This window comes from Rhamphochromis longiceps, linkage group LG13 (genome assembly GCF_057381845.1).
Source record: "Rhamphochromis longiceps isolate RC_006_pf linkage group LG13, R_longiceps_female_GT1.1, whole genome shotgun sequence".
In the NCBI taxonomy this organism is placed as follows: domain Eukaryota; kingdom Metazoa; phylum Chordata; class Actinopteri; order Cichliformes; family Cichlidae; genus Rhamphochromis; species Rhamphochromis longiceps.
Window position 1 is genome coordinate 5,916,317 of NC_140569.1, and position 11,240 is coordinate 5,927,556.

At 39.1% G+C, this 11,240-nt stretch overlaps 2 protein-coding genes across 2 annotated transcripts; one reads left to right on the forward strand and one right to left on the reverse strand.

The window, feature by feature from the left end:
* Positions 1–957: 957 nt before the first annotated feature.
* On the forward strand, positions 958–3,763 carry lhb (luteinizing hormone subunit beta). Its single transcript, XM_085427268.1, has 3 exons — positions 958–1,061; positions 1,413–1,531; positions 3,530–3,763. The coding sequence occupies exons 1-3, from the start codon at positions 977–979 to the stop codon at positions 3,761–3,763; spliced, it is 438 nt and encodes a 145-aa protein (XP_085283394.1). The 5' UTR covers positions 958–976.
* Positions 3,764–6,381: 2,618 nt separating this feature from the next.
* Positions 6,382–10,938, reverse strand: LOC146655269 (kelch-like protein 10). Its single transcript, XM_085428862.1, has 4 exons — positions 10,408–10,938; positions 8,819–9,412; positions 6,917–7,066; positions 6,382–6,681 (listed from the first exon to the last, which is right to left on the reverse strand). The coding sequence occupies exons 1-4, from the start codon at positions 10,936–10,938 to the stop codon at positions 6,382–6,384; spliced, it is 1,575 nt and encodes a 524-aa protein (XP_085284988.1).
* Between the last annotated feature and the right edge of the window lie 302 nt (positions 10,939–11,240).

The following is an 11,240-nucleotide window of genomic DNA, read 5'->3' on the forward strand; positions in this document are numbered from 1 at the left end:
TTAAAGACTTGAGCACTGTACCTATAACAGGGGGAGTGACTAGAAAGAAGAGGTGTAGACTAATAAACAGTGTAAAACATTGTTTAAAGTTTGTGTCAAATATATTATAAAAGTTATTTGAACAGATTTTTAAGCATTCTCTGAACCGACTTTTATTTTTAATAGTTAAAGCGAAGACTGCATGTTTAGAACTGGGTGAAAACCATTTACATTTTTGGTGCTTCTGTGTCAAAAAAGGTTTTAAAAATAAATTTTCCTCTTAAAATTATATTTCTGCCAGCTTGTGAGTAAAAAAAAAAAAGGTTTAAATGTTTTATCCTTCTAATAAAAACAGGTAGTAGGGATTAACACTGATATCCTATACGAGTTTGTTTGGTACTAGATACTTGACTCCTGTGTCCTTTATAAAGCTGGGCAGCTTACCTCCAGACACTGCCTGCAGCCACCGGAGAGGTAAGACATGCTGCTCTTACTAGCAGACAGATGATTTATATGAATGCTGTTTAAATGTGGAGGGCTATATAGATATTTACATATCTATATTATTAGCTTTAAAACTTTATTCTGTATTCCTGCTCCAGTATTATAAACACGGAGCTCAAGAAATTGAAATTGTTAATAGAAAAGCTGGTGTTTTTGCAGTATATGCTGACCTAATTAATAGATATTAGATGAGTTATTAATGATTTATGTGCATATATTTTATGTTTTACTTATGTATAGATATGTTAGTGACACAGATTTACACCAGGGATAGTGGTGTAACACCCAATTAAAGGCTTATTCTTTATTTAATCTGAAACATGAACACAATAAGGGGACAATACCTTTTAATTTTCTCACTGAAACTAGAATTACACCCAATATAGTCTAAAAATTATTTTGTACAATGCCCCCCATCATTATGTTTGCTAGCTGAAAAGTCTTAAGGAATAATTAACTAAGTGACTAACTAATGCAACTTGACGCCTACAGAATGATGGCACAGATTAGCAGAATGCTCCTTGCACTGATGTTGAGTTTGTTTGTTGGAGCTTCAACTTTCATCTTATCTCCTGCAGGTAAGAGAACTGTATGATTATTGTAGGAAGCTTATATTGATCTAAGATGTTATTGGAAATATTGTGAAAAAGGCGGAGGATTCTCTCATTCTTATATTAAAAATGCTGATAACATATATTTATATGTGTGCAAGGCTTTTATAAAGGAAATGTATAATAATAGAAAACAAACAAACAAAAATATAGAATTAATGGTTTTGTTCCAGTTGTGTTGTTCCAGTTTTGTACATAAAAACAAATTTAAAAGCTACATGACATCCTGTATTACCACAAACATCACAAACACCAAAATCTGTAACAAGTTTTAGGCTTTTATTTTTGGAACCAAATAAAAACTTATTCCACCATCAGCGGCCTTCCAGCTGCCGCCCTGTCAGCTCATCAACCAGACAGTGTCTCTGGAGAAGGAGGGCTGTCCCAGCTGTCATCCAGTGGAGACAACCATCTGCAGTGGACACTGCATCACCAAGGTAATGTGGTTCATGAGTGTAAAGGAGAGAAATATAAACCAAAAAGAATTTCAAAGCTGCAAAAATCAGGAGATAAAAACAAATCATTTGGAGGCCCAAAACCAAAAAATAATACAATCAGGGCTTATTTGATTCTTTACAAAAACATATGAGGTAACACTTTATACCCCGACCTGCAAATAAGGCACAAGTGTTCTGTACTTATGTGCATCTTGAAGGCAACAAGTCAGGTTTTTGCAAGAAACAATGAAACATGTACACTGTAAGTACCCCGCACTTGCCTACAAATTGCAAGTGTAGGGTACTTGCACCGTAGTCACTCCATAACATAACGTGCACCCCAGAAAGTACAGGGTACTTACAAGTGTTACCACATATTAATATCAGACTCTTTTCTTTTTTCTACATTTTCAGCTGCTGGTTACAGACACCACCTATACTGACTGGTGTTACAGTCCACATGCTATGCACTGATACACATTATGCAAAACTTCCACTTCATGCGTATACAAATTGGGAAAATATTCTGAGCAAGTCAGTCATGGTGCCTCTAAAGCTTATCAGTCAGCAAAAACTAATACCTGTATAACTGCATAATCTGTGGTTTAAAAAAATACGTGCTATTAAGAATGTGTTAGCTGCCGCTTCAAGCTATTTTCAATTTCAATTGATGTGTCTGTGGATTTTATTGTGGTGAAATCAGGAAGGTTAAGTTTAAGTACTCCTGAAGTCACAAACATGCTGCCAGCTGCTGTTTGCAGTAAAGTCAAGCTGTGTGTCTAGTATATTTGCCATGTGACTCCAGACCTTTATTATAAACATGTAAGTGACTAAACTGGGAAGAAAGTCAGTGTATTTCACCTGTATCTGTGTCACAGATACTAAAAACTTTCTGGTTTCTCAGCAAAAGTAAAGGAATATATTAAATTTCAATTCTATTTAATTTATATAGCAACAAATCACAAGAAACAGTCACCCCAAGGTGCTTTATATAATAAGGCAAAAACCCCAATAATAATACAGACAAAATTCCACCAATTAGATGACCCCCCCTTAGAGCAAGCACTTAGTGACAGTGGGGAGAAAGAACTCCCTTTTAACAGGAATAAAACTCCAGGAGTTCCAGGCTCAGGGAGGGACAGCGATCTGCTGTGACTGGTTTGGGGTGAGGGGAGGAAGACAGGAAAAAAGACACACTGTGGAAAAGAGCCAAAGATTAATAATAAATAATGATTAAAAGCAGAGTGGAGCATAAGAAAATAAATCCAATAAAACCACATCATGGGAAGCCTCTCTGGCAGGCTAGACCTATTGTAGTGTAACTAAGGAAGGATTCAGTCACCTGATCCAGCCTAACTATATGCTTTATGAAAAGAAAAAACCCAAAAGGTTTAAGCCTTAAAAGTAGAGAGTGTGTCTGACTCTGGTTGCACAGAAGAGGGCCCCGAAAGCTGAAGGCTCTGCCTCCCTTTCTACTTTTAAAAATCCCTCAGAACCAAAAGTAAATTTTACGACTTTATGGTGTACATTTGTGAGTTATACCAGGGAGTCCATTGGTTCTAAATTTGAGGAGCACATGCAGACTTGAACGCACCGAAGATGTAACACTATTAACAAGATAATCAACCTCTGTGGGAGTAGCGTTTAGGTAGCTCCCCTGCACTGTGTTGGCACATGGTTCATTGAAAGCATCAACTTTCCCTCACTGTGATGCACAACAGTTTAACAGTAAGACTTTATGCCTAAAACCAGGACTTTGAAACTTCATTTAACATTTTAGGTGAATTTCTTGTTTAAAAACAGTTGTCTGTGAAGGTTCTCAGTCATCCAGGTCATCGTAGTCAAAGGAGCTTGCAAAAGAAAAGCTTTAACTTTAACTTCTTTAACTTAAAGAAGTCCAGACGCTTTTCTTTTGCAAGCTCCTTTAAAAACAGTTGCTTCTGTAGTGTTATAACAACATTTTTGTAAGGACACTGTTTTCATTTCCCCTCCCTTTAGGACCCTGTCATCAAGATACCATTCAGCAATGTGTACCAGCATGTGTGCACATACCGGGACCTGTACTATAAAACATTTGAGCTTCCTGACTGCCCACCTGGTGTAGACCCGATCGTCACCTACCCTGTGGCTTTGAATTGCCACTGCGGTCGCTGTGCCATGGACACATCTGACTGCACCTTTGAGAGTCTGCAACCTGACTTCTGCATGAATGACATCCCTTTCTACTATTAAAAGAAGCTCAATCATATTTAAACACATTATACAGAGTATACGGAAGCTGCCCTGTTGTTTAGAATCAACCAGTAAAATATGTTTCTGCTATCGAAATAAACACATGATGAATATTTCTCTCAAACAGTGTCTTAAAAAAAGATAAAAGGTAACTGACGCCTGACATCTGAAAATTGACTCCACAGCTGGAGTAACTTTAACGTTCCTCATATCTTAAGGCCAGCAGACATTCAAAATGACATCTGTGTAAAATTTACATGGAAAAAAGTTCTTTCTGTAAAGTGATATATAACCCAATTCAACAGTTTATGAAGAATTTATGTCCCATTGCTAGTTTCAAGTCTTACTGATGTGACATGATGCATTCACTTCATAAACTGTAGATCCGATTACAGTCAGCCTTAGTAACTCTAATTTGTGACTCTAATTGAATTTTATCTACTTTAATTGGACATTAAAGTAGGCGAGAAAACTACATTGAAGACGGTTGAGCTGGCTCACAGTAAATGATGTGATGTGCACATTTAAACACAAGATCCAGAAGTCCATTCCAAAAGGTTTGTCTGTGTCAATTAATCAGGATTTGGTGTTCTTAATGGATGGATGATTAAGTGGATGGGTGGTGCACCATGTACATCTACTTGTATGGTCTTTGCCCGTAAGAGCTCCGTTGCCTGCTTATATTGCTTTGAGTAATCACACTTTCATATCTGAAGATAAGGGTATCAACTTGACAAAAATGTTCAATGTGTATTTTTCTTCCTGCGGGTTGTTTTGTGATTACAGTGAATAGAAGTGGCTCAGGTGACTCACCAAGAGATGTTATAATGCCCATCCCAGTGTTGTCCTTACTGTGGCAGTAAGGACAACGCTGTGCTCTCTTAGTTCCATGCTGAAGCTTTTCTCTAGGTCTGAGAAGGACCTAGAGTCAGATCCAATGCAGATGTGTGGTTTTACTTTGGAGAAGCACTTTAGTTAGGGGACTGTGCAAATGGGGGTAGCATTACTTAAATTTATCCAGATAACTCTGTGCAGCAACATTAATTAAGTCAGAGGTGACTGTACTGTCAATTGAAACCCCAGAGTCTTTTTTTTAACTTAGTTCTTTGTCCTCTCTCTGCTGGTAAAGATGTCGAAAGGCCACAGAATGCTAGATAAAGCTAGATAAAATGCATCATCCTTCATCAAAGATGAATTGGTCCAAATGCTCATTTTGTGGTTTCAGAAATGGGATTTCACAAACCAGTGGACAACATCATGCTGACTATGTCCATGTTTTATAAACAGCCTATGACCATGTCATGGAAAAAGGTGAGTAGTGTTAAAGAACAGAAGCAATAATAAGACAAAAGAATTAACAAACACTTTTTTGTACCAAAGCTATAATATGTTGTTAAACTTCTAGTTTTATTACAAGCATTTATCTCAAGCTAAACAGTGGTGTCTAAAGAGAAAATGTATATTCCTTGACTGGTTGGTGAGTGGTTGCTAGCTGTTGATAAAAATGGTCGCTAAGAGGATTTTGGACAAAAAACCTTGTTATTGCTTGGCTTGCCAGCAGATTGCCACTGATTGTCTCTTGTAATTTAGATAAAAGTATCCAACTTTTCTGCAAACACTCTCCAACAAGTCACAAAGTGGCAGTGAAAGTTGAAAAAGTTTATGTAAACTGGAAATGAAGACCGTTCACTGGTACTGCAGTGATTTCCAGGTTACATTACATTTTTCATATTTTTATCAGTTTTTTTGGTAATTGGCAAGTATTTGCAAAGAAGTTACTTTTTTCCATGCTTCCACTTTTTCCCCTATGGGCAACAATCTGCCTGCAATTACAGCAATCACAAGGAGGCTTTAAATGAAGCATATCCTTTTGTGCCCTACAGTATTTCACGTAGCAACCTCCAGGAACCACTCACCAACTGATTTGGGAATACACATTTTTCTTCATGAGCTGGGGCTGCCAGAGGATCACTGACTGATGTCTGGGCATGTGATCAAGGCCTTAGTGAGATGTTGAGCCCTCTCATGCTGCCATAACGACTTCAAACAAAATAAAGGGCATTTCATTTACAGGTTCCTATTGTAAATTCCTGTGTTTCAAAATAATTTCAAACGCTATAAATTTAAATGCCAGAATATATTCTACAGACTGGGTTTCAGAAAACACATCAGCTTTATTTTAATAAGGAGAGATCAATCAAAGGAACTGAACATGATTTATTAATGTGCAGAATTCAATTTGAGGTATTTGCCAGTTAGACTCTGATAGTCCATCCTGGCAGAATGGAATCGGAGCAGTGATAGGGATTAGGGCAGGACCCCCCGGAGTCTAGACGCTGGTGGTAGAGATGAAGATGGCGGCTTGAATGGATCACCTATTAGTGAAGAAACGATTTGACTTTTACCAATGGGATCTTAATATCATAGCTGTTAACCTCCCTTGTGGCCATAAAACGTGGAAGCTGCAATGCCCATCATGTTGAAAAGAAAGTTCAAGTTCTCTGTTCAGCTAAAAGAGACTTTTTCACTGGGATGTCAGACCTCAGGATCTTAAGCAGAAAAACAGCCAGTTTTTTATTGATGAAAAATGTATTTCTTTATTTCTTTATGTGAAATAATTATGAAAGATAAGCAGTCAGATCAGGGTGTCGCTTCAGAACGCAACAACTGACAGCACCTTGGGTCATCCCTTTGTCGCTGACAATGTACCACCTGTTGGTCTTTTCATCATAGCACTCCACATTGCAGAATGAGCCGCCATTGTGGAAACCTCCAACCACATACAGCTGGTCCTCCAGCACTGCAATGCCGAAGTTTTTGCGAGGGTGTAACATGGGAGCAACGTTGCGCCAGTGTCTTGTTCTTGGGTCATATGCGATGACACTACGCAACTGAGTGATACCGTTAAAGCCACCAACCTGTGCAGACAAAGGACTTGTTACAGTCTGTAACGTAAAAATGTTCTGTTGTAAAAAAAGTAAATAGGTCTCCAGATTCCAAAATATCTGATTCTAGGGTAATTATAGAAATCACATTCCAATAATCCAGTACATGGTACTTGGAAAATAATACAGACTCCCAAATACAGGTACAGTAAACATTCCATGTTTGAATTTCTGTCCGTAGTAAGAGTATGTTTTAAGCTCTTCTTACTACATAGATTTCGTCATTGTAGGCGACCACGGCTCCCCCAGTCCTCCCGGTTTCCATGGGTGTGATCAGTGTCCACTGGTTGGTGTCAGGGTTGTAGGACTCAGCACATGACAGAGGTTCATCTCCAGTAAGACCACCACAAATGTACACCTAGAAATTAAAATCATGTTTAAGTCAAAATTAATAGAATTAAATGTTTCAGCTTCCAGAAAATACTTAAAAACACTAAAAATGTCTGAAGGTTCTCAGTCATCCATGTCATCGTATTCTAAGGAGCTTGGAAAGAAAAGCATCTGGATTTCTTTAAGTTGCTTGAAGACGTTTCACCTCTCATCCGAGAAGCTTCTTCAGTTCTAAGAGTCAAATGGTGGAGAGTCCCAGATTTAAGCCCTGTGGGAGTGTCCCCCCAAAAGAGACAAAGGACCCCCTGATGATCCTCTACCTAATTACATGAGCCAAGGTGTGAAAGAGGGTGTGGGTCACAATCAGCCAGGGTTTCAGGTGAGCTCATTGTGAAACCTGGCCCCACCCTATCATGTGATTTCCTGAGGTCAGATGGCCCAGGGTGTGAGTGGGCATTAAGGCGTCTGGGAAGCGAACTCAAAACTGGATTATAGATGGCAGACAGTTGGTGTCGTAAACCACCGCCTCTGTTAAAAGATGGTCGCTCACAGTGGTCATAAATGGCTTCTTTCACTCCTCTTTCAAACCATCTGTCCTCTCTGTCCAAAATGTGAACATTGGCATCCTCGAAAGAGTGTCCTTTATCCTTAAGATGCAGATGGACTGCTGAGTCTTGTCCCGTGGAGGTGGCTCTTCTATGTTGTGCCATGCGCTTGTGAAAAACAAAAAATGTTTTCATCAGATTTCTGTGTAGCTACTTTGCATAATAGTAGTAAAAATCTAAAAATGATGGTGTTATCCTAAAACATTTAGTTTTAGCAGAGGTTTGCTGCATTTATTTTCTGTATTTTGCAGACTTGGAAAATATGGATGCAGAAATTGTAAAATTACTATTTTTCACGATCTGAGGGTGAAGTAACCTTAACCTTCTCCCTGAGCTGTTGGATTAATGGTAATAGACATATTTAGTTTTAAAAAATATTATAAAACTGATACAATTCATAAACTATTCATATTTTCCACAGAAAGGTCCAGTGATGATTAAGCCCTCAAGCCGAAAAGTACATTTGCAAATCAGTGCCATGTTAAGCAAAACAAATAAAACAGGAATAAAGAAATTGCCGAGCCATAATATTCTTTTTAAAAAACATATATTTACTGAGATTAAATTAACAAAAAGATCCCAACCAAACCAAGAAAACCAAAACAATCCTTTGCAGGATTGTTATAAGTTTGCAAGAAAAAAAGTACCAACCAAGGAAAGAATGTCTTTCTCAATACTCATGACATTATTCTAAAAAAAAAAAATCATTTTTTAAAAATTACTCCCATTGGCCAGATTTATAAGACTATTAAAAAATGTTTTTTTGCACAGAAGCTCACAGAAAAGTAATATTTTACTGTGCTCTCATGTTCCAGTGCATAAATTCGTTGGTTGGCTGGCTCCAAAAGATAATAAATCCCCATATGTTGTAAATCCAACTACATAGCCTTAAAAATCATTTTTACAGCCAGACACAAAAGACAAAAAAAAAAAAAAAACTAATCCATATGGATAGCGTCCTAGCTAAAATTTGGGTTTGTGACTGCTTTGGGAAGTGTACTGACAGATTAAGGCATTGGCATCTTTTGGTGCATTTCTAATGGAATTATTTGACTGTACATTTTATTGACACAGCTTGTTAACCAAGGTTGTTAGCATTACCAGTTAACTTTGTCCATCACTTTCTCCACAAAACCAACATGGCAGAGATCTTCCACTACCTCAATTCCACTTACCTTACCGTGTAGTGTTGCAGCACCAGCTTCTGTCCTGGGCTTGTGCATCGATGCAATCATAGTCCACTGGTTGGTGTCAGGCTCATATCGTTCTGCAGTTTTCAGTTTCTTTTGTTTTCGGCACCCTCCCATAGCATATATGCAGCCATTCAGTGTGGCCACACTGAGAAAGCCCCGCTCTTCATGCATTGAGCCCACCTCTGTCCAGGTTTGGCTGGTGAGGCTGAACCTTCTCACATGACTTGAATAGCTTATGAAATCAAAACCTCCGATGCAATAAATACATCCATTGAGGTAAGCACAACCGTAGAATCCCAGAGAAGCATTGTGTCTCCAGCTCAGCGGCACCCAGTGGTCAGCTCGGACATTGTACAACTCAATCTTGTCACTTGGGAAATGACTCACCCATCCACCAACGGCCAATAAGACTTCAGACGGCAGGCGTGTTTGGGTCAGAGGTCTCTCCATATTGGACTCATTTAGCATCTGTATGGCAGTGGTTACCATATTCATGTATGCCGGACTACTACTCACCAGATCATTTCTGCTCACAGTGTCAACCAAGTACTCAGTGGGCATTAATAGTAAGCGGACCTGGATGAAAACAAGAATCATAAGGGAAAAAGGCAAGAAATACAACATTAGACTGTATATAAGAGTTGGACGTAGCCACCATGCCACCACACATTAGTGAAGTATAGCACTATCTCTATAATCAAAATGTCATGGAATCACCCAGATAGCTATGGTAGCTCCTGGCATCGCCTCCAATCAGCTGTGGCATTGCCCTTAAAGACCCTAACATTACCTGTAAAGAGCCACAGCATCACCTGCCAAACAGCAATGGCAGGTCATGGCATTAGCTCCAAACAAGCAGGGGTGCCACAGTCAAGTGTCAATGCCATTATCTAAGCACTGAGTAACCTCCTGCTGTGGAAACAGGTCCCACAATGAGGGTGTGTCCTGTTGTAAATGCCTAAGGACCAGTCAGTAAGTTCTGGCAGAACACTATGGGCATAGTCAACTTTTCTGTCAGAAAAGCTAAAGTGCAGTTCAGACAGATTATCAATAATGCACTTCTGAAACTACAAAACAACGGCCAGTTTTATCTGGATGCAAGTGTAAATAATACTTTGACAATTTATTAAGGACTAAATGATGAGCACCTTCTGATGCACACTCCCAAGTGAATTAGAAATAGCCCCCCCCCCCCCCCCCCCCCCCCAATGTGATTAAGAATGAAGAAGAATGATTTTCCTACATTAACTCTATTACCAAGCCTTAAGTTTGAGTAATTTTGCCATTGCAATTTTAGCTTTTTACACGTCAGCCGTAAAAGGCTGATGGGTGAGCAGGTGGGCGGCCTGGACACCCAACTCTGTAAACACAATAGTGTACAATCAAACTTCTTTTTTTGCATCAGGCATCAAGCTTATGCTTTATTTTTTATTCCTAATTCAAAGTGCTACAGCGGAAGTTACTTTCTATACTTTCAAACTTTACCATTCATTCAACAGCCCCTCACTGAGTAATAAACAAAATAAATGCACTTAGAGGAGGAATTAAATTGATATCCCATTTTCAGTTACCTGCTTGAGCAGTGCGGGCATGTCACACCCACGTTCCACAGGGGAATAGTTGATCCATCTGAGAATGGCCTCAAACACAGTGCTCTCCTGCTTCACATTGAGCTCATCCTTCTCGATAAGATCTGATAGTTGCTGCACAGAGAGCTGCAGGAACTCCAAGGAGAGTGCACCAACCTCTTCAAAGTGATGGAGGATATAGAGATAGGCCTTTCCCCTGAGGTCAGGACAGTTGTGTAAGTGTGCCAGATTGCAGATACTGACGCAGTTATTTACACAAAGCTTCCTCTCCAGGAAGTCGCAGCAGGCTTGAATGACGCCAGTCACGATAAAGTTGTCTGCTTCCACCAACAGCTCCAGTACATTGTCCTCCGTCACCACAACAGATTGGGTATAGGCATATTCCAAAATGAGGCTCATTACTTTTGGAGACACAGTGGGGAAGTTGTAGACCTTGTTTGATGGTAGTGGTTTGTAGCAGAAGAGATCCCTGTGCAGATTCAGATCAACATTTTCACATTGTCTCTCTGTCATGGAACTTAAAAAGTACCTGATGTCATGCAGCTCATAGTTAAATAGCATTTGTAGAATTTTTCAGCTGCATGCTTACTTGAGCAAGCTGTGATCAAAGAGATATGAAATTAAAGTAACAAAAATCTAAAATGACTTGATTTCAAATGGGCAGTCTCCTATTTAAGGTCATCTATTCAGACATGTCCAGAAAAACATTCAGCATTGCTGCTATGTTTAGACAGACAGAAGGATATAGAGTTGTCTAGGCATTGTAGCAAATATTCCTATACAGTAACAGGGTTAGGGCGACAGGGGACAGCAGG

Excerpts from the sequence above, each read along its gene's own strand:
- lhb (XM_085427268.1), top strand. The coding sequence starts at position 977 with ATGATGGCACAGATTAGCAGAATGCTCCTTGCACTGATGTTGAGTTTG. Across the intron at positions 1,062-1,412 it reads TTTCATCTTATCTCCTGCAG|CGGCCTTCCAGCTGCCGCCC; the intron begins GTAAGAGAACTG and ends TTCCACCATCAG. Across the intron at positions 1,532-3,529 it reads GTGGACACTGCATCACCAAG|GACCCTGTCATCAAGATACC; the intron begins GTAATGTGGTTC and ends CCCTCCCTTTAG.
- LOC146655269 (XM_085428862.1), bottom strand. The coding sequence starts at position 10,938 with ATGACAGAGAGACAATGTGAAAATGTTGATCTGAATCTGCACAGGGAT. Across the intron at positions 7,067-8,818 it reads CTGCAACACTACACGGTAAG|GTGTACATTTGTGGTGGTCT; the intron begins GTAAGTGGAATT and ends TTTAATTTCTAG. Across the intron at positions 6,682-6,916 it reads ACAATGACGAAATCTATGTA|GTTGGTGGCTTTAACGGTAT; the intron begins GTAAGAAGAGCT and ends TTGTCTGCACAG.